General features: G+C 42.0%; 2 protein-coding genes across 4 annotated transcripts in view; both read left to right on the top strand.

The window, feature by feature from the left end:
* LOC310963722 (regulator of G-protein signaling 12-like) overlaps positions 1 to 6,865 on the top strand; it is a gene marked incomplete at its 5' end in the record, with an annotated part of 38,439 nt that extends 31,574 nt beyond the window's left edge. For all 3 annotated transcript variants that reach the window (XM_083936633.1, XM_083936635.1, XM_083936634.1), the window contains one exon: positions 6,544 to 6,865. In XM_083936633.1, the coding sequence (XP_083792759.1) occupies positions 6,544 to 6,830 (287 nt within the window). In that variant the 3' untranslated portion in view covers positions 6,831 to 6,865. The remainder of the gene's footprint in view (positions 1 to 6,543) is intronic.
* Positions 6,866 to 10,400: 3,535 nt separating this feature from the next.
* hgfac (HGF activator) lies at positions 10,401 to 23,323 on the top strand (the record flags this gene model as incomplete). Its single annotated transcript, XM_083937409.1, has 14 exons — positions 10,401 to 10,451; positions 10,556 to 10,619; positions 11,002 to 11,095; positions 14,105 to 14,178; positions 14,284 to 14,427; positions 15,138 to 15,269; positions 16,839 to 16,949; positions 17,325 to 17,499; positions 18,254 to 18,351; positions 19,292 to 19,556; positions 20,944 to 21,083; positions 21,705 to 21,845; positions 22,157 to 22,299; positions 23,150 to 23,323. The coding sequence occupies 14 exons, from the start codon at positions 10,401 to 10,403 to the stop codon at positions 23,321 to 23,323; spliced, it is 1,806 nt and encodes a 601-aa protein (XP_083793535.1).
* Positions 23,324 to 23,734: the final 411 nt, after the last annotated feature.

Here is a 23,734-nt window from a genome sequence, read left to right as displayed (position 1 = left end):
ATGTGTATATTTTGTTCAGTAAGTAACGTTTACTTGGATGTCTCTTCCCACGCCACAAATTGTTGGTTTGGCCATTTGACTGGGGTTAGTGTATTCCAGTAAAAATATTTAGTTTATTTTGTAGTTGGGGTGCATGAGAATGCTGATGTAACAGATTGCAGAGCTTTTGAGTATTAATAATATATGCACAGTGCATACAGGATTAATAATCAATATTTGACAGTGCTGTAGTCAGTGAATGTTGTGCTGAAGATTACAACTGAACAATTGAGAGCGATTAGATCAGCAGCTGTGTTTCCCGGCATCATTATATACAATTATAAGACATCGTAGCGAACCAGACCCATGAAATTGTTTTACAGTGATGGACCAGGCCAACACTTAACAGTCATTACAAAACAAATGCTGTATTCCTCTCCATCCTACCACCCTAGAGTTAAGAGCAATTCAACAATGTCAAAGCGCAAACTCTCAAAATCGGATGAGTCATTAAACAATGTCAGCTCCCGCCGGAACAATTTGAGTGATGGTGAAAATAATTAGTCATTGGGAGGAAAAGTGCTCCTTAACGCCGGTGACATTGTTGAATTGCCTGTCATTCTTTATCTGGGTCATTCACTCCCTCTCTAGATGCCTGTTGTAGATAATCACTGCCAATAAACTCTGTACCTGTGATTGAGTAGATCTAATAAATGTTAGAATTGGAAATCACTCTCGTCTGTCTTTTTACACGTTTGTGAGCCGCCCACCCTTTACACCACCACCACATCTCCGCCTCCGCATGCCTCCTCCCGTTCTCCCATAGCTCTTTCTCATTTTGTCTTGTGGCTTCCTCCTCTCGTCAGCTCCCACTCCTTTTGTGTACTTTTTCTGTGTGCGTTCGTTTCAGAGAGTCTCTGCTCTGCTGTGTGTGTGTGTGTGTGTGTGTGTTCTGCTCAGATTGTTTCAGTGTGGCGTGCTGGTGCGGTGCCGTTAAACGTCGCCTGGTCAGCCTCGTTTGGTGTTTCATCGTTTGATAGGGGGTCACCGCTCTGCTGTGTGTAGCTTTAGCGTGACATTGTGGATCTTTTTGGGTCTGTCTTCTTGTCTTTTTAAAGCTTTGCCGTTGTGTGCTGTGAGTGTCGGGGTCATTGTGTACCCGCAGATGGGTTTTCATTTTCTATTTCCACATCCATGTCAATTTCCCCCACTCCTCCACTTAAATTTTAAGGTAAACAATCAAAGTGGTGAATTGATTTGTAATGGTGATGGTTTGTTTTTTTTTCTTCAGTGGATATTTTCAGAGTTGTCAGGAAATATGTCGGCAAAAGCTTTTCTGTGTTCAGATATCCAATTAGAGGCAACTGGTTTTGAAAGAAACCCCCAGGAAAACGTTCTTTGAAAGCCTGTGAACTCTACAGAAAGAGAAGATAATCACACTCCACACGTATCCCGACAACAAAGCTGCAGAGTATCTCGCACTTCAAAGCACTTTATCAAAGGTGCACGAACATGTTCTCTCTGACCTCACTGCCTCATATTAATAGCAAGGTTTTTAATGTAAGGTGATATGTACACAAGATGATGAGGAAGAATCGAAAGCTCCTATGCAGGCTCCCTCCTCTTTTCTGGTTGCTAAGTGCATCAGCCCGATTCTTCCCACCACCGGGCGCCATGGTAACCTTATCCACGGTTTGACAGAGCTACGGATAGAAACTGTCACTGCTGGTTTTCATCTATCTCCCTGCATATTTATCTCTGTCTCTAACCAGCTAAAGTATTCGGTGTACTTGTATTTTTTAACATTGTATGCCACCTCAGGAAATGTAGCAAGTTAACACGCCTCCACTTTTTTTTAGAGACTTTGTGAAGTTGCTACTTTTAAATTCTGGTGTTAAGTCACGCTCACGGGCTCAACAATGTGTTTAAGACACAAACACCCACTAAATATGTCAGAGGCCATCCATCCTAGCAAGTTATACAATGACTTAGTAACAATTATTAGTTACTGTGTCAACTTGCTTGATTCTGTCTCTCTCCAGTTTGTGTATTACTGTTAAACTGACGCCCTCTGCTGTTCAGAGGGAATAAATAATTGCTACTTTAGTACTATAGTAGGAGGATAGTACAGCTGTTTTCTCTTTTTTACATGAGCGCATGTGAGAAATAAGTTTTTTAAATGTTGGGACTTTATTATGTCCTCAGGTTCTACTGCAAAGTCATTAAACTATACAAATCAAATAATGCATTTAAAGGACACACTGAAATCTTAGTGTTGAGCAGGCTAATAAATTTTTCTTCGCACTAAAAACCAATATACCCTGACATCAGTTAAGCCTTTGCATCTAAAACAGTGGCTCAAAGACAGCGTGTACAGTTCCAAGATTACTCACAAGTAGTTGCCTTTACTTGGCATATCAGGTGTAAATTAGCCCCTGATTAGGCTGTTGAATAAAAACCAGAAGGCCTCTGGTCTGTATCCAGTGGAACAGAGAACTGCTGCCCTGTTACCACGATCATTTCCTTCCTAATCACGGCTGTAATCACATCTCCCTGCCTGGCGGGTGTCGGGACTGTAGGTTTGGTTGGTAGGGATGAGGACGCCCACCAGGGGGTGACATCACACAGTGTAACTTCATTTGTGTGACTGATTTAAACTCAGTGTCTGAAGTCTTCAGTCTAGTCAGAAATAAAGCTAAGAAATGAGACAGAAACTGCAGAAATAATTAATTCAGCGAGCTCATGTTCAAATTGTGTTTCATCTGCAGTCAGGGTCAGAAGTTTTTGCTTGATGGCTTTTAATTCAGAGGAAAGATTTGGCCCATACGGAGAAGATTAGAGGATTCCTGGGAGTAAATGAGACATCTGCTGTAAGGCCAGGCTATCTACAAAAGTTCTCTGTAATGATTCAGAAGTACACCTGAGGGGACCATATGGCTCAGTTTTCCTTTAGGCCCGCTTCACTGTCTTCCTCCCCGTGTCTCTGTCAGCTCTCAGCTGGCAGCCTATGACCCTGGGCCAGCCTTATCGCCCACCTGGCGGTCAGAGGAGGGGCTCATCGCAGATCTTTGGCAGTCTGCCTCGGTGAGGAGGGCCGTAGCTGGGTCCGTTCCAGTCTGGCTGGTGTGTCCCAGCTCCCGGCTGCTGCCAGATCCGTGGACAAGACTGTTAAACTGTTGCTTCCATACATCACGTTTGTAAGTCAGTAAGCTTGAACATTAAAACAAGTTGTTTTGGGTAAATAATTAAAAAAAAACATGAGGGAAACGCACTTATTCCAGTGAGATGCTGGTTTGTAGAGAAGACGAGATGTACAGATTGTACAGTCATTGAATTTAAATGGGGCTTATTATGCTCATTTTCAGGTGCGCACTTATATTTTGGGTTTACATTCTTTAATGTTCAAAAACACATTATTTTTCTCATACTGTCTGAATATACCTGTATTCACCCTCTGTCTGAAATGCTCCGTTTAGTGCCTGTCTCTTTAAGACCTCCCAAAAAACCCAGTCTGATCTGACTGGTCAGTATTTCTGGGTTTTCCACATCTGCACCCTCTGTGACTGTAACAGCACTGTAGCAGCCCTTTCTACCTTTATATAGTATAGTTGTGACATCACAACTGTACAGAAGTCCTGACGACTTGTTTAAAGACAGTTTCTCAATACGGGCTCTGTGCATTTCTCTGTGGATTGAGGGTTTTGATACTTCCACAGTATTTATACAGCACCTCCACCTGCTTTATGGTAAACAAAAAAAAAAATAGAAATCTCACTGGACCATTTTTGAGTTAAAAAGACTGCATTAGAGTTTCCCCTCCTGCAACCGCCTGTCTGACCTTTAACATTACGTAGGTATAGAGCAGTGTTTGAGGCTATCCAAAACTCACAGAGAAAATGCATTTATAAAACACATTTTAGATGATAAATGATTCTTTCATACTTCCTTAAATCGTCTCATGACCCTTAAGACTCCTTTTGGTGACCTACTACCCAGATTGGGAACCACCGGTGTAGTGAGTGGTCGACAGTGGAGAGAGGATGGATGGGTGAATACATTTAAAGCTTCCGAAGTACAACCTCGGCCCGGTTCATTAAAATGCGTCATTTAGCAGCTCTGCATACCAGCATCAATACATCACGTCCTGTGGAAAACCCTGAGATTTATGTTGATACATCATCGATTATATCCATCTAATCAATGTCACGCCTTGATTGCCAAACACACGTCAGTATCATATCCTTGATCTTCAGAGAAGACCTTGACAGTTGTTGAAAAGTCCTTGAAGATGTTTTCATGTTGACCTTTTGTAGTTCCAGTTGTGCCATAGTTGTCTTGCTGAGGGTCCGTGTAAGGTCAGCTGCTGGAGCTCACAGTGCTGTGTTTACATCTGAACTGAACAGCAGTGAATCACAGTCATCGGCGTTAGGAGAGTCTGTGTGTTGAAGTGCTGCGCTTGAGTCACTTGGGCCTCTGTGTTTAGAGTCTGTGGGGCCGCAGGGTTCACATGACAAGTGTTTATTAATCATCATAACTGTAATGCAAGCATCCTGGAAACTTTGGCTTTTAAACCCCCACCGCATGCACTTTCATGAGAAGAGGGGCATTAGTGCCCACGCCCAACACACCCTCTTCACATTCGATTTGAATGTCATGGTCATGCAGCTCTAAATTGTTTGAAACGAAGCACAAACGGTGATGTTGAAATATACCACAAGTGACAACAAGTCGGCAAATTAATGCACTTCTTCCCATTATTTGGCAAGCCAGTTCAGCAAGTTTAAGCCCAAGCAGTTATGTCATCATGTCTTGACAACAGCTGTCCAGCTTACACAACACTACAGTTGTCAGATTACACAAACTGCATTAAACTGATGTGTTCATTTGATTGACGTAGAGCTGAAATGTGCACCCACATCACGGGTGACAAAGTTTCCGTTTCTTAGATCCTCTGAAGTCTCATACAGTCATGCATCTGGTGATCATGTGATCTGATATGAAGGCACTGCTCAGTCGCCTGCAGGACCACATGAGTCAAAGATGCACAGAGATGGTGAAGTTTTTTGTATCTATGATTAGTCACTGTTATATAAAACTATATTTTGATAACTGAATGTAAAATGAAGATTGTTTGCCTGTGGTGATTAGCTTTAAAGGTCCCAGATTTTGCTTTTTGCTAGTTTTCAGGTTCATACTTGTATTAAGGCTTTCTACTAGAACATGTTTACATGCTTTAATGTTCACAGAACACGTTCGTTTTCCTCATACTGTCTGAATTAGGGATGCACCAATCCCACTTTTTCAGTCCTGATACGTTACCTGGGCTTTGGGTCTTGATCGAGGTACCAATCTGATGCCAGTGTTTAATTCATAAGCTGTATGTCTTACTGTGGGGAAGGCAACATCAAGCTTGATTTAAACATTGCTTACCCCATTCTGTAAGACAAAATTTCACAAATACATAGAGAAATTCACTGAACTGTTATCTATCATTACAATAAAATATTAATGAAGAATTCAAATTTAAAGTTCCAGTCGGCAACATTTCTTTGATCATATTCACTGAAGCCGGCACTCTGCTCTGATAGAACAACATAAATCATCCGGTTTTAGAAAAAAAAAAACCCGCGCCCCTGCGTGCATGTAAATACCTGTTGTTTGTTTTGCAAAAATCCACCGCGCCCGTATCATTGTGTCCACTCAGCTCTGAGCTGACTCTCAGGCACAGTTTGTGCACACGCCACAGATCCCCCCTTCCCCCTCACGCATGTTTTGTAGGCATACGCTAAATGATGTTAGCAGTTGCTATCTTTGAGTAAGTTAGCCGGTCTACCTCCATGTAGCATGTATTCCATGTTGTTTATTGATGAGAGAAGACACAGGCACGTTCACAGGAATCTGGTGCGCACGTACTGAAATCGATTGTAGAGCCCAATCCAGCTATTTGAGTCAGTCCGAATATACCTGTATTTACCCTTTTTCTGAAACACGCCTGTCTCTTTAAGCACACTCTGCTCTGTTATATTGGTCAGTGTTTTTGGGTCTTCCACATCTGCGCTCTCTGAGTTTCTGCATGTCATTGCAGCGGAGGAATGACTGTAAAGGCACTATAGCTGCCACTATACCTTTAATTGTATAGTTGTGACATCACAAATGTACAGAAAGCCTGGCGGCTCGTTAAAAGACACAGTTTCTAAATACAGGATCTGTGCATTTCTCTGTGGATTGATTTTTTTTTATACTTTGGCAGTATTTATATAGCACCTCAACCTGCTGTATAATAAAATAAATACATGGAGATATTACTATTCATAATATGGGACATTTAAAGCTGTAGTGATTAACAGTTTTATATTAACAATGGATCAAATTTTTATGTGAAATGTGATTTGTAGACCACTCATAGTGATAAACCCACAGAAAATGATCTGACATATAAAAAATATAATGTTGCTCACATTTACTGGATGTGTAAATAATAGTCATGCAAATAGTCATCTTGGCCTCCTGTAATGCATCAACTCATCTTAAATCCTCCATGTCTTTCTTGTCTCCTGTGCACAGAGGGAAGAACAGACTCAAGCTCCAACACCAAACCACCCGCCAACAGAGCCGATGCTGCACGGACGCCTCAGGAGGTGATGGATGTGGAGGGGGTTCATCTCGAGGAGGGAACACTCGAAACTACCCAGGGAGAGGACTCTGAGCTCAGCCTGAGCTTCCAGGGCTACGTCGCAGAGCTGCGGCAGTGCCAGAGCAAGCTGAGAAATGCCCAGACGCCCCAGAACGGCCGCAACCCGCCAGAGGGCAAGGACTGCAAGACAGACCTTTACAAGGCCACGATTGTCTAAAAGGGAACCCCCACTGCTGCACTTTTTAAAGCCTGAGGCACTGTCTCCTGAAAGAGAATTGGTTCAATAATGGGCTGCATGTACACTCCAAAACAAACAAACAAACAAAAAATATTATGGTGATAGATATTGTATATTTGTTACGAATCCTGGCGTCTTGTTGATTTTTAGTACTGGTTGTAATTTTTGGACAGTGATATTTTTTGTTATGGATTAGTTTAATAATGAGGTGCAAAGCAATTCTACTGTTAGACCAAGGAGAGCCACGGAAGAAGCCTGAGATGAACTTTCGGGTACCAGTTTCCAATTAGGCATACATTCCAAATAGTTAATGTGTTGTAATTAATGGGTCATTTATAAATCCGTACTTTCTAATAAGCCATCAAAATGAATTAAAGAGCTAACTAAAAAGAACGTTACGTTAGGGAACAATATGTACAAACAAAGGGATTATTTGTCTATTCGTCACAATGTAATACTTAGGAGAAGAAGACTGTGAGTTCCAGTTGGAAGCCCTGGAAAACACTTTTAAATGTTGTCCTTTTTAATAAGTTATCTCTAAAGCATTACCAAGTTATTTAATGGCTGCATTTGTTTTGCATTAATGAAGCTATTGACTACAACTTAATGTATAAAGACTTTAAAATGTTTGACATAAAAATCTTGAAGTAACGTCTTCTGCTGTGATGCAGTTGAAAGCTCCAAAAAACTAGTATGTGACTCTCGAGTTGTTGTTGGTTTTTTTTTGTCTAACCACTGTTGCCCTATTAGAAAGCGGTACCCGTGTTTGTTGGACCATAGGCAGGACTTTGTTTCTAGGATGAAAAAGGGAGGCAAATCATCATTTTCTTGCATATTTAAGTATTTTGTGTATATATGTTCTTCCTTCCTTTCTGTTACCTTTGTTGCCTGTACTTCCTGCTTCTGTGGTTTTAAGGTTGTACACATGTTGAATGATTAAAAGGCTTTAATGGCTGTAATTCCAACAAAACTGGCGCTCTTTTCTTGTGTAAATAGTGCACGATTGATTTCTGACAGCAGGGAAATCCTAACCTCTACCCATCCCCCCACCCCCCCACCCCCCCGTAAAAAACTGCTTGAAATATTCCTCTATTGTAGTTTATATAACCCAGAGTCTTACGCAAGACATTCACAGCCCTGAATTCTCCTACTTGTCAGACTTGGCCAGCTAATGTGTTTGCTAAGTTAGTCAGAATTGTCAATAATTAATGGTTTGGTTGTCTTAGCTGAACAGTTTCCTCTGTGGAAACACTCTACCTTCACCTGGGGATTCTTTGCCAATGTGGACGTGCTTCTTAGTCGTCCAGCCTCCTCTTTGTATTTCTAGCTCAGCATCTGGAGAGAGATTATCACAGCTGGTGAAAATTAGAGGTTAGATTATAGGACGGGGCGTTTGTCTCGACAGAGCATGCCACTACTGGAATGCTGACAACCTACAAGGCCTGTAAGTGGTTGTTTGGGCTCTTCACTTTCATACCCCCCCCCCCCCCCCCCCCCACCCCTTTTGTTAAAGGTACTGGCATTGTTGAAGTGGTCATTAGAACAGTACATCCTTCCAGATCCTTGATACCCCCCCAAAATGGACCTGTTCTATCTTAAAAACTTGGGATACACCTCAATGACCCACCTGTGGATGTCTTCATGTGTAGACTGCTTCCACCCTCTGCTTCTCTGCCAGTTCCCACAGAAGCATCTTGGTACTATGTCATAAGGTTGTCAAAAGTTTTGATAGTTCAATACTTATGATATCCACATCCATTAAAAACTATCAAAGATATTGTTAAAAAGCAGATCTACAAGGACATTTTTTTGCAAAAACACAGTTGATTTTATTCAAACTTGTGTCATTTTTGCAGAAAATCTGGTTGTAGATCTGCTTTTTTATAGTGATGATACTTTTGAGGTACTTGAATTCCTTCACCGGAGAATCGGAGCAGCGGGGGGCGGTGTTGCAGTCCCTCTACCGCAACGTTGTGGCGAAAAGAGAGCTGAGCCAGAAGGCAAAGCATTCGATCTACCGGTCAATCTTCGTTCCTACCCTCACCTATGGTCATGAAAGTTGGGTCATGACCGAAAGAACAAGGTTGCGGGTACAAGCAGCCGAAATGGGTTTTCTCAGGAGGGTGGCTGGAGTCTTCCTTAGAGATAGGGTGAGAAGTTCAGCCATCCGTGAGGAACTCGGAGTAGAGCCGCTGCTCCTTTGCGTTGAAATGAGCCAGTTGAGGTGGTTCAGGCATCTAGTAAGGATGCCATATGGAGACCTCAGGGAAGACCCAGGATGAGGTGGAGATTATAATAGGAGGTATGTTTTTTTTCCCAGTCTAGTAAAAAAAAAAAAAGAAAAAAAGTCTGATTGTATCGCACATCGACTGTATATAACGATGGATGGCTTGACAGCTCTTTAAAAGTGAAGCCAAAGCATCTGGATTGCCCCCTGGTGGCTGGCTGCAGTATAGCTCATAAGTCCCGCCCCATTTGTGTTAGTGACTGGGACATGGGCCAAGCTAATAACTCACAGTACACCTCAAATAAATGTTTCCCAAAGATGGTTTCTGTCGTCATAGGTAGTTTTTAATCACGCAGATGTTTCTCAGATCTTTTCTTTTTCCATGTAGTTTGGTTTTAATTAGTTATTTGATGCTATAGAATCGGGGTGAAACGTCATGATCGACAGCCGTGATCGACTCGGATTGGTTGGGCAGGTGTATTGACGTCACTACGATAACGTGCCTCTACTGCGCGGACTCTGGTGGCGAAATTTCAACATGGCGGCGTTTTGACTTCATTTTGTCACAGTGGGAGGAAGCTTCGTCCCTCTTTATTAACGGCCGAACAAGTTAATAATATAACGTGTTGTGTAAATGTAATATATGACGATACCGTACATCGCTTGGCTAACGTTTATGTCTCAAACTGCGTTAAAGTTCGTCAAATATCCAACTTAAAACTAACTTCACCATGGCAACAGTTAGCTGGACGTTAACCGGCGATTTACTGCAGGCGATAAACATCAAGACCTGTCAAAAGTAAGCATTATTTATACATTATCTTATTGTTTCCATTTATACTTAAAAGATATTTCGTATGTAAAAGTTTGTGTTATGCTAACGTCACACCAGAGAGGTTGTAATGCCGGTTATTACACGGTCCCCGAGGCTGGAAAGGAGGGATTTTGCAGCACCATCTCCCGGCCTGAACCGGCGGCGGCCCCCGCCTCTGCCACTGCCCCTGGAAAGTTTTGGTCTATCCTCTCCCCGTGGATAAGTTACAATGATACATCGTGGGCGTCTGCAGAGGGAACTCCAGCCGGGATATAGGATGCCTCAGAGATAGACAAGCCTAATGACGCAAAGGGTTTACTCAATACGGCTTGAAATTGTAAGGGACAGGATAATACTTGCAGGGTTTCCCACGTTTCCTATGACCAAAAGCAGAAGGCTGAATACTTGGAAACTCAGAGATATAACGTGACAGGCGCACAGACCCTCTTCCGACTTCTGGAAAGAAGCTTCTCCGGACACCATGGACCCACACATGCACACTTCCATGATGGCATACCTTATATTACTTTTTCTACCGTGTGTTTTCAGTACACGGGCGGTAAGTCTTAACCATCCTTCTTACCATTTGTGCGCATTTTCTTCCATTTTGCGTGCGTAAAAAGCAAGAAAAAAGTGCAACAACTTCTTTCCCCCTGATTTCAGCGTATATTAGTCCCTGGATATGAAACGGTCATCTCCAAAGAGCCATACAGGGAGAGCCGGAAAGGTATGTTTAACCTACCTGTGTTTGATTCAGAGGAGAAAAGAGGGAGGGAGGGAGGAGGATGCACAGAACTGGCAGCTAATGTGTTATATGTTCAGCTGTGGTAACAGAGGAAGATGATTGTGCAGCATGAATCTTAAAGCATGTGGAAATGCTAATGCTTAGGTCTCTTACCATCCTTATAACAGCATGATTTAGCCATCTGTGAAGAGGATCGTGGATTTACTGTCCTCTGATCAGAGCTATGTCCAAAGTCAAAGGGGTCTTTGTGTGTGAGGTGCAGGGGGTAACTGCACAGAAGTTTTTCAGACACTTTCTGATTTCACACTTTTGTTTTCTGTGTCCATTTGGAAATCACTAATAAGCTGTTTTGTTCTGTTGCAAGTTCTTACAACAATGGGGAAAGAATGTAAGTTCCCATTTCGTCAGGGTGGAAGGATTCATCATCACTGCCTCACCATCCTATCCTCAAAACCATGGTGAGTCCCTCTTAGCCAGCCCGTTCGGATCTACTGTTTTGCTTAAAACAGACAATCACTAATGTGTAATGTGTGGTTACTTAATCACACAAAGTTACCACACACTCGCATCAGACAAACACTTGACAGGTATTAGGGCTGCCTTGTCATATTTGGTTTTATTCACAAAATCACTCACAAACCACACACCTTGTCTATGTAACTCACACACACCGCAGGTGTTGTGTCATGGGTGAGGTAATAATCTAATTCAAATTGCTAATGGGGGCTACACGGTGGTGTAGTGGTTAGCACTGTCGCCTCACAGCAAGAAGGCTTCAGGTTCGCATCCTGGCCTGGGCCTTTCTGTGTGGAGTTTGCATGTTCTCCCCGTGTCTGCGTGGGTTTTCTCTGGGTACTCCGGTTACCTCCCACAGTCCAAAGACATGCAGGTGTTAGGTTCATTGATGCCTCTAAAATTGCCCGTAGGTGTGAATGGTTGTCTGTCTCTGTACGTCTCTATGTGCCCTGTGATAGACTGGCGTCCTGTCCAGGGTGTACCCCGCCTCACGCCCAATGTCAGCTGGGATCGGCTCCAGCACCCCCGCGACCCCGACACCGGGATAAGCGGTTGAAGATGAATGAATGAATGAAAATTGCTAATGGCTGAATCGTCGTTGTGCCTGCTGATGTTTTGTTTGCCCTAGCTAGGATATCAAAATATGGTGTTATTGTAACCAGCAGTATTTAAAGGTCCCATATTATGCTAATTTTCAGGTTCATACTTTACTTTACGTATTTTAGGTGCTTTAATGTTTATATAAACACGTTATTGTTCTCATACTGTCCGTCTGAATACCTGTATTCACCCTGTCTGAAATGTTCTGTTGAACACCTGCCTCTTTAGCCCAGTCTGCTCTGATTGGACAGCGTTTCTTGGTCTTCCACATCTTTGCTCCTTTTGTTTTTGCAGTGAGTGAATGGCTGTAACGTCGCTGTAGCAGCACTTTTTATCTATATATTAAAATTGTGCATGTAACTAATTCAGCTCCATGTCTGCCACAATTATTATAATCGTTGCCATGTTCTGTCACTCCAGCTGTGCCTGTTTCTTGCAGTTCTGCTGTATTAACTGCCATAACTTCTAAGTCATATTCACATTGCTTTAGATATCACTATAGTCACTGTTACTTTGTGGTCGCTTGCATCTCTGGAAGTATGTCTGTCTGTCTGTCTGTCTGTCTTTGTCTCTCTCTCTGTCGATCTGTCCATATTTTCTCTATTTCTCTCTTCTTTTCTTCCTCCCCAACTGGTGCAGACAGATGTCCAACGTTCCTGCCTGTTATAGGGAAGGTTTTTGTTGCCACCGTACTTTAGGGAGGAATTGTTGAGTCTATCTAAATCATAAATAATTCATAGAGGGGTCTATACCTACTCTGTAAAGTGTCCTGAGATAACCTTTTGTTATGATTTGGCACTATAAATAAAATTGAAATTGAAATTGAATTGAAAATTGTATTGCTTCAGATTGTGAGACAACAGCAATTTACTTGATTTTTATTTTGGGAAAAAAAAGCTTGCTAAAGGGCTTTTCATTCATCATACCTTGGAATTGCGGCAAGATGGGTGGGTGCCAGCAAGTTGGAGCAACATGAATGCAATTATATATGGCCCAACATCTACCTACCTATCCACCTACACATAAAGTTACTGCAATATGACCCTGCATGTTTTTGCGATGTGCTCATGAGCTCGGTGTCAGGACAGGTTTGTCCTTATGTACTGCAGATTCAGTGAGTGTCACGGAAGTATGCTGATGTTACTTGATGAAAGTCCTGGATGATTGACAGAGTTAGTGAATGTTGGTTTGTTATTAAGAGATTTTCCTTTTTTCTCAGAATCAAACTGGTCTTTAAGAATTGCAGCATCTCTATCATAGAGACTGTAAGAGCAACTTGTTAGTGTTCTGAACTAGTGTGGAGGGTTTAAAGCTCTAAGTCTTATCCCTAGTCCTAACGTGGAGTGAGCTGAAGAGGTTTAAAATGAGGAAAAACACACAAAAGGACCGCTTTCAAACACCAGAGACAAGGCCAAGGCAGGTTAGCTTATCAGTTAGCCATTACGGTGGTAGCTTAGCTGCATAGCTTGTTCTTCCAAAAGGACCCTGCCTGCGCTGGTCTCAGCTCTCGTAAGCAGCGAGGCTCATCGTGTTACTTCAGTTCAGTTTAGGTCTGTTATTGGATGGATCCCCAAAAAAAACAATAGTTCAGATGTCCAACCGTGTGACTGTTGTGTGGTCTGAATTATAGATCCATTGATCCAGTTTTTCCTGATGCTATCCTGGGCTGAGCGTATCGGCTGATATCAATCCGATCCTACTGTTGAGTGAATGAAGCGCATACCTTGCCGTGTGAGTGAAGGCTTCAGGCTTGACATAAACATTTAGCTTTGTTAAAAAAGGTAACAAATGAACACAGATATAACTGTACTTAATACTATTTAATAACAAATAACAAAGTGTACATTAGCAGGAAAAATAAATATATAACACATCCATGTAAAGTGCACTGCAAACAGATGTTTTAAAATGTAATATAAAACCATAACCGGTGTTGCAAACATAGAATTGAAGTGACTAGATCGCTCTGACTGTATTGCTGTGTATAATATTAATAAAAAAGATATGACTGGATCAGAATGCCCGATCGGCTAATTAGTCAATATCGGAGCAGATATCCAATCTGGAATGGAAAACTGACAGACTGAGATAGCCATCTGTAAGTGAAATTACTAGCTTGGCTATAACCATAAAGCGTCCTACTCATTGATTTGCAATATACGTCTCAGTTGCCTCATACATTATGAAACATTAAAGGTAGAAATACCACTAAATATATTAATTCATTCACTAAATATATAATATTGCAAAATATCTGCTAGTCAATGAACTCTCACTGCAGACGTTTCTTTTATTTGTAATCCAAGTGACATGCTGATGACTGTATAATCGGTCTGTCTCGTCTGTTGTAGGTGCTCCCTCACACATAATTTTGATCGGGACCGGCAGTGGGGCTTTTGTGCAACAGAGAAAACTCAGCCAGATGGTTAGTTTACTAAACAGATTACATTTAATCCGATACGACATTATTTTATAATAAGACTGTAATATTTATGTTCAAACTATGTTTTCCCACATTGATGTGTTTCAGTTTTTGTCCACTCGTCACGCAGAATCACAGATCCATGTCAGGTGAATCCATGTCAGAATGGAGGTGTCTGCACTCGGATCCCATACAGGCGCTCGTTTGAGTGCTCCTGTCCTGAGCACTTCAGTGGGAGACTCTGTGAGCAGAGTATGTACACTTGCTGATTACTCTGATTTATAAATGACAAGCACATTACCACTGCTTTGTTACGTGTATCCTCCTGTCAAACGTAAAAAATTGTTTTATTGTTGTTTTATTTGGTTTAGTCAGATTCTCTTTGCCATCATTATTTCATTGTGCCTGAATGTGATGTTTTTATATCATCGTGCCAGTAGGCTGCTTGCTGTCAGTCACCTTAAAACTCATCAACTTAGAAACCATCATCAGGGTAGATGATGTTTAAAGGAAACTATTGCAAAGTTAATTCTTGAACTCTGGAAAAGTGGTGCTGAAGACAGTGAGATGTGTTTGAAGCTTTCCAAAAGTCTGATAAGTCAATGGGACATGCTTTGTGCACCTGACTAAATTATGTCGTCTTATCATTTAAAATCTTGTTTGTCAAACAATAATTTCTAAGATCAAGAATGAAATTTCATGCTCTACTTCTTCCCTCCTTTATCTCCCTTTAAGAAGTTTCACCTTTAGTTTCAGGGAAGTCTGTTATGAGTCATTTGCGAAGACGTTTCACTCTACATTCAAAGTCATTTAAATTGCTCACAATCAAACAAAACTTAAACAAAACAAAAAAAGACAAACTATAATGGATCCACTGAATGCATCTTTACTCTCCATTGAGCTCTTCAATCTCTTCTCACTTTTCAACTTGATGCCTTTTATGTGTTGTGTCGGCTTTTCAGAGAAGTGCTATGAAACCCTACACCTGCGCTATTATGACATCGGAGAGTCTTGGGGACGAATTCACCTCCGTAATGTGGAACAGTGCACATGTGCGGCAGGGGAAATCAAGTGTGAAAGAGTTCGCTACACAAGTAAGATGCTTTCAGCTCTTGTTCTGCTTCAATTGTGTCTTGTTTTAGTTGCAATGATAAGAGTGAAACCCGCTAAGGGGAGAAGCAAGATAATTTTATTCTGCATGTAGTTCCTAAGAATCAACTGCATTTGCAGCAGACACTGCTTTTGTAAAGTACTTTACATCGTGGACACCTAATGTACTGACTGAAATGGAGAATAATGTGCTCTAAGGAAAGATGTCTTTAGGTATTTTTGATCTCACAAGCTTTTTTTTCAACTTATCAAGCCTTATAAGATACAAGTGTCAGGTCTCCTCCCAGTCCGGAGACATGCTTTTTCTCTTTGATCACAGCTCCATAGTTACAAGACTAACCTTGCTATGGAAGAAAAGACAGATTATATGACTCACTGTGAGTCAGGAATAGTGTTTTAGGACACACCCCATGGGTCCATAAGGTGCTTTCATCTCCATGGGGGGATGTTCATGGGCATTTAATAAAAGAGGGAGGCAGTGTGGTGGTTTCATGCTCCCTGAGCCGAAACTGTTTTTGTCATGATGGTAGGGGCTTATCTTACAGTGGAATTTAATCTGTCATGTAAGCTAAATGCACCTGAATGTCCTTTCACTTGCTCCTCAGATTAAATTGAATTATATTTTCATTTTGAACTAAGATGAATTTTAGCTATATAAATAACATTTGTCTTAAGGGGAGAAATTAAACTCATAGATGACCACAATACAGATGTGGCATTACTATTCGTCAACATATTTCACAGATGTTGCAATGGATCTTAAGGGAATACTCAGGGCCAGATACACTATTTGTACATTAGAGCCCAGGACCAGTTTGCACTGTACTTTTTAAAGTTGGTGAAGAAATTATGAGGTAATTTCAGTGCTGAGATTTATTTTGTTTAAAGGAATATTTCACCCATTTAAATCAGTGGGGGAAGTTCAGATCAGATCAGATCATCAAGATCTGCCAAAATCCGCTGAATCACACTGTGTCGCATCATCACTCTTTGGAATCAGCAGATCTCAGAGATCGTCAGGTTTTAAAATCAGGCCAAACACTGTTCATCTGAACACAATGCCCATATTGCCACGACACAGACCTAAATTAAAATGAGTAAAGTCTCTCTTTGGCCTGCGTTAATTGATTTTGTCGCCACTTGAGGGCAGCGCAGCATAGTGAAGATATAACATTGACAGTATTATCGCCTTATAAAGTCGACATGGCGGACATGTAAATTTCTTATTTACACAACCAGCAGATCAACTCTTGAGGGAAATGACTGATTCTTTACCATATTTTTCAGGTAGTTGTTAACCTTCTGCCTGTCTGGTGTCTGGGGCTGAGCAGGTCGTGGACAGTCAGATTATCAGAGCCTTTTTGTTGTAAACAGCCGCCTTCTGTAACCGGACATGGTAGAGACCACTAACAAATTAATGATTTGGCCATGTAACTGCTGAATGCGTAAACAAGCAACTGCTCGTTGCTTCCCATATATGAAGAAACCCATACATATGCAATTACATAGCATATATGGAAATACATGGAAATATTATGCCTTTTTGTGTCCAGTGTGCCGTTCAAACCCTTGTCAGAATGATGGATCATGTCGACTGATCACAGCCACGGGCAAGGAAGTGTGTAACTGCAGACATGACTACAGCGGCCCGTACTGCAGCTTCGGTGAGTAAAAGCAGGACTGTTGTGATGGGTAGTAATATTCTTTATGTGACCATATACGCATTTATGTACGCATGCTCATACAGTGCATGTTTATGCATGTGATAATGCTTTGAGTAATGGTGGCAAGTGAAGACACGAGCAAGCCACTAAACTTGTTGTAAACTCAGCTGTTGTTATAAAGGTTGTTAATGCATACAGAGAGGTTTTTTCAGGACTTGTTCTGACTGTGAAGGAAAGAAATCTGTCTTCACGCATGCAGAAAACGTCTGATTGCATCTTTGTCGTTTCCATACCTGGGTGATACTGCAGAATGGAGAGACATGATTTGATTTGTGCATTTCTGTCTGTGGCTTATTCGTATGCATTTGTGTGCAGAGCCAGAGACGCGGTGCTATAACGGCAGAGGCACGGATTACAGAGGGGTGGTGAACGCCACGGTGTCCGGCACCCCGTGTGTCGCGTGGAACTCAGACCTGCTGTATGACGAGCTTCATGTTGGCACGGTGGTTGCCTCGCCCCTCAGGGGCCTCGGGGAACATGCCTACTGCAGGTGTGTGTTGCCACATCCTGTTAATTCTGGGAGAAACATGATAAATGAAAGCTACTTCTAGTGAAATTATGAGTGGATTTTTGGTTTGCTTATCTGCACGGCCAGATTTCCTTATACTTTTCCCAGGAATTATACTTTGAAGCTGCAATATCCAACTTTTTACCCTGAGCTAGCAAAGCTGCCTGTTAGTTCGAACCCTTATCTGTAAAGCTCATGTGCAAGGACTTCTTTAGACAAAGTCTTCTCTGAGGCAACCACTATGAGCATTAAAGAAGCACATGGTGAATCCAGCGCATGTATAATAAAAATAACTTATCTCCCCCATACTCGCTCCTCTTCCATTTTTATTTTTACTGCTTTCTTCGGCCGTTGTTGCTATGACTACCCAGAAGCCATATGGCACACTCACTGCAAATGGCATGCACCCTAAAATGTGTCAAACATCAAAGAAAAGTCAATTTCAAGCAAATATTGGGATTATGAGTGTCTGAAAAGGCTCCGACTAAGATGGATCATGCTCCTTTATCGTTAGTTTATAACTTTCATATTGCAACTCAGTGGAACATTCCTTATTATTAAAACAATATGTTTATGAAAGCGAAAAACTGAAATTGTTTCAGCCTCCACATTCAAAAGGGAAGGATGCCCTGTAAGCCATTTAGCTCCTGTATTGTGCTGAGTAATGTGTGGTGTTATAAACAAAGGTGTCACACCTACACACACTCTGTCCCGCTGTGTTTCTGTGTTTGTGCAGAAACCCAGATAAGGACAAGATGCCTTGGTGCTACACACTAAATGACGGCGCCATCTCCTGGGAGTACTGTGACCTTCCCTCCTGTGTGATGCCTGTGTGTGAGTAAACGGGGCACAGGGTAGAGTTTTGTTGTCTTTTTTTCATGTCAGCGGGGCCTTGTATTTTGTGCTGACTTATTTTAAAATTTGGTCAGGCCAGATTAGGAATCGTTAAGCGTTAGAGAACTTATTGCATCTGTAGTTAGTTTGTAATGTAGCTGGTTTCATCACTGAACAGGATTGTTGATATACCTTGATGCTCTGCCATACGGTTTAAGAAGAAGAAGAGGAATTCGTTTTGTTTATCCCGCATATATCTGTAAGCCGTTAACGTCCTTATTATAGACCCTTATTGAACAGTGATTTTGACACAAACCAGCCAGCGACACATTCAAAACAGCTCATTAAATGCCTCCACGTTTTCTCAGAAATCCAGTGTTTGTGATGAAAACAGAGAGCCTGGAGAATGCAGCTAATCTCCGTTGAGTCACGCTGCTCTGAAAAGTCGAATTCAGCCAAGTTGACTGGTTTTGGCAGGTTGTTTTTTTAATTTAAAAACGTGGGCTAGATGAGATAAGGGGAAATAAGGCATGACTCACGCTGAATCAACATGTCATGTCAGGTGCAGCCAAATGTTTATGCACTGAGTGGGATTTGGCTCAGTTGGCCGACTGTCATGATGCCAGGGGTATCCACAGAATCCTCAAGCTTTTTCCCATCTGCTGTGCCCTCCTCAGCATGTGTTTTTTTTTAGCATGATGTTGCTCTGTTACCCTGACATCATCGTCATACTATAGAACAGATTTCTTTCTGTTTTGCTTCTTTCAGGGGAGAATCAGCCAGCAACAAAAACAAAAATGTTCAGAAGAGGTATTTAGAATGTAAAAATAGATGGGTTTGTAGCGGTTTAGTAGATGTAGTTCTTGTTTAAAAATTGTAGCATATAGTAGCAATTATGCATCTGCATTTGAAATAATCATGAACTTGTTTCCTTATGCAGCTTCTTCAAGAAGGATTATCCCGTTTAATGTCCTGCCCGGCAATAAAAAACCTGAGCCCTCCAAGCCCGCCAAAAAGCAGGTGTGTGGGAAGAAGCACAAGAAGAGGTTATCGATAGCCAGGGGGCGAATACTGGGCGGTACCTCCGCTCTGCCAGGTACTCACCCCTGGATGGCAGCCATTTACATCGGACAGTCAGACTTCTGCGCCGGCAGCCTGGTCTCCTCTTGCTGGGTCGTCTCCGCGGCTCACTGCTTCTTCCGCAAGTATGTCACGGACGCTGATGTTTACATTTATGTCACTTCCGAAAAGGCAAAGGTTTTATAGCACTATTGAGTCAACAAAGCGTGAAAAAGTGTGTGAAACTTTGGGAGTAGAAAAGACTTTTTGTGTCCTTGGGAGCCCTTTTCAGTCAGAGTTCTGTCTGAGGAGTTTGAGTCAGCAGTGTAAGAAGCATAGTCCTTCAGAAAAATATTCACAGATCAGAGGGGAGCATTTTTTAAAAACTGTTTTTCTGACTGCTGACTGAACAAAAGGTCAAAACTCAAAAGCCACACGATTCAAAGACTTTGACCCCTCAGCATCACAGCTTTATGAACACACTATATTTAGACATTCAGTTCGAGGAAAACCTAAACGTGTCTCATGCACTGATGCTGTTTACATGCAGACAGATGCCTGTTGCATGCATTACAATTGTTGTCATTGTCCAAGTTCAAAGATCTTGAGCTAAAGCATTACATCATTGAATCGAATGAGGTTCACAGTAGTTTAACAACCAGTTTAAAGGGGACCTATTGTGTTTTTTTTCAGCTTCATACATGTATTTAGTGTTTCTACTAGAACATAATTACATGCTTTAATGTTCAAAAAACTATTTATTTTTCTCATACTGCTCATGTCTGCTGCACCATTATCCCAGTCTTCCCTGATTGGTGAGGAACTTCCCCGTCTCTTCCACCGCTGTACCATATTACTTTCGCCAGCATGTAGCTAATGTCGTTATAAATCACAACTAATACCAAACACAACACAACGGGGCATGTTGTGTCGAAATTAGGGAGTAATGAGCAACGCAAACAATAAATATCACAGCTTTCACTGCCGTTAGCATTCAGCTAATGCTGTGAATAGCAGCACGTTCTATCAGAGCTGATTGAGCTGTACTAAGGGGGTGTGCCTGGCATGCCTTGCCTGGAGCATTATTTGAAAATGCATGAATATCCGACTTTATAACAAGATATGTGTGGCAGAAACTAAGGAAAAGCATAATAGGACACCTTTAAACATGTTTATTCCTGCTGTTAAGTTGGGTATTTTAACATGGGGTTATACAGTATGTAGACTGACTCACTTTTGGAGCCAGTCCCAAATGGCCACATGAGGAACTGCAGATGTTGGCACTTCCGCGTTGTCTTAATTTTTTGGAGGTTTCCACTTGTTGCACGCATGGACATGTTGGATTAATGGTGTTCCTAAAAGAAAGGTTGTGGCGTCCCAGAAATAATCCTCTGGGAAACGATGTTCAAGGAAATTCAGCTTGCTGTTGTTGAGGTGACTTGACTCTGGGCTAAAATGTCGGACGATGGACACGAGTATTATGAGTACACTCTTTGCAGCACCATCTACTGATAGTAGCGTCTCTTCCATTAGTCCCCTGAGGTCTCAGATCCGAGTGGTGCTCGGCCAGCAACATTTCAACGTCACCGGTCCCAACACCAGGACATTCGGAGTGGAGAAGTACATCTTTCCAAAACAGTTCTCAGTGTTCGATCCAAGAGTACATGACATCGGTAAGCATTAAATGTACACACACACACACACACACACACACACACACACACACACACACACACACACACACACACACACACACACACACACACACACACACACACACACACACACACACACACACACACACACACACACACACACACACACACACACACACACACACAAACACGTTTACCAGTGACTCACATAAACTAGGAGACCTCCTGTCCCCATTCACAAGCACACAAACTCACTTAGGACTCTAGTCTGTGTTCACAGCTGTGCATCACTCAGCAGCTGTGTCTCTGCCCCCCCCCCCCGCCCTCCACACACACACGCAGGCACGCACGCACACACACACACACACACACACACACACACACACACACACACACACACACACACACACACACACACACACACACACACACACACACACACACACACACACACACACACACACACACACACACACACACACACACACACACACACACACACACACACACACACACACAGGCTTTTGGGTGGGGCGTTTTCATTGGGCAGCGGAGTCTCCAAGTCTACCACTTGTTTCATCTGTTTAACTTTTTATTTTCTCTCTGTCCGTTTCATAACATTGCGTTTCTGTTTGGCAGTTCTGATCAAACTGGCGAAGCGGGACGGGCGGTGTGTGAGGAGAACCCCGTTCATCAGACCCATCTGTCTCCCAGACAAAAGCATGACGTTCCCTGATAACTACTGCTGCACTATCAGCGGCTGGGGATACATGCATGAGAGTGAGTGATAAGGGTAATTTCATCAGTGCTGTGTCGTCATGTTAACACCTGTCTACATTCATACACAAGCACAGATTGTTCGGTATGGGTAGTGTAACGCCAATAAATGATTTATTGTTTACACATTGAACTGTCAGAGCAGAGCCAGAGTTTGTTTGCACCGTAGCTTCACTTTGACAAAAGTTTTGTCTTCATTGTCTGTGTACTTCAAGACCCTGCACAACCTTAAGTCAGGTGGAAATTATAATAACATATGTTAAGGTTCCACATTCTTGTAATGTAATGAGTTTTTTTGTGCTTTATTTTGACAGAGGCAGAGGGTTACTCCAGTCTGCAGGAGGGTGGATTGAGACTGATTCCTCATGACACTTGTAGGAAGCCAGATGTTTATGGCAACCATGTCACCGCTGACATGATTTGTGCGGGCCTGGACGGCTGCGTGGACGCCTGCCAGGTGGGAAAACATTTTCAGAGAGACAGTGATTATTAAATCCAAGGCTGCCAAGTGAACGGCTACGTCCTTGTAGAAAAAAACACATAAAAGCATTTTAGCCAGCTCATTTACATTATTGGCATAATGATTTCAAATTTGAGGTCGATTGTGTTGTTTTTGTGCATTGTAATTTAAACATTTCCCAGTTTACATTTTTATTTAACAGAATTTCAGTTAAGCGTAAGGTCCGACGTGTCGACCGTAACCCATTACTCCTTTTACTCTTTACTCTCATCGTGAGCAAGCTCACATAAGCGTTGTCATTTGCTTCTGTTAGTTACGTAACAGTTGCACCTGGCAGGTTATAGGTGTAAATATGTAGTAAAATGTCTTTATGTAAGAACCTCCACTTAATAAACACCAAACAAAAGCTAGGTTAAATTTGACGAAGCGCTGGTGCAACTGGCTTCATATTTTTTTCTTCATCTTTTGCTCTGGAGTATTGGAAATTACGACTGTTCTGGGCAAAATAGACCCCAGGAGCCAACATAGTTGTTGACCTCCCTCTGCTCTGAAAGGGTCGATATCAGGAAGTTGACTCAAGGTATCATAGTAATGGAACGGCAGCAAGGATTCCCCGCTCAGGGTTGCGAGCGTCTGACAACTGCAGGGATGTCTGCAGCACCAAGCTGCCTACTCAACCTGCGGTGTAAACTATTTAAACTCCTTCCTCTTCAATTAAATGTCACCGATATCTGTTTATCTCATAAGTAGAGTAATATATCAGGTCTAGTTTTTATTAATGTGTGACTCAGCTGTTTGTGTGACTCCGCTTTGATCTCTGCATGTATGTTTATACGCGTTTCTGCAGGGCGACTCCGGGGGCCCTCTGGCTTGTGGGAGGAATGATGTCAGCTTCCTGTATGGGATCATCAGCTGGGGAGAGGGCTGCGGCCGCTTTGGGAAACCCGGTGTTTACACCAAAGTGGTGAACTATATCGACTGGATCAATTCAGTGATCAGACGCAAGCCCAAGGCTTCATGAATGGACATAACCTGGAGATTAGCTTTAATATATGAAATCTTGTACTATATTGTATTCTAACTATTTGTATTTGTAATGCTTGTGGAATTTTATAAGGTATGTTTTTTAGCTGTGAAACATTTGTTACTAATTAAACCTTTACTGACTTAATAAAGCGTTGGGTGTTGTTGAGACTAATACATATTTTGGACAGCTGAAGTCGTTTCACAAAACAATCCCAGCTCAAGGTGCACTTACTACCTTTTGTCCAAAGCTCTCAACCAATTCAAGACCGGTGCAATTCTTCAGTTAAGACACTAATGGCTTAACTGTAAACATTAAACATTTTTGAATATATTAGATCATTTTAACATTAAAAAGAATCAACAGACATCTTTAGAATTGCCATAACGTATTATTTCAGTGATTGAG

Source organism: Echiichthys vipera (genome assembly GCF_963691815.1).
Source record: "Echiichthys vipera genome assembly, chromosome: 22".
Classification (NCBI taxonomy): Eukaryota; Metazoa; Chordata; class Actinopteri; order Perciformes; family Trachinidae; genus Echiichthys; species Echiichthys vipera.
The sequence above is the reverse complement of the archived record's forward strand: the minus strand, read 5'-3'. Positions and strand labels throughout refer to the sequence as shown.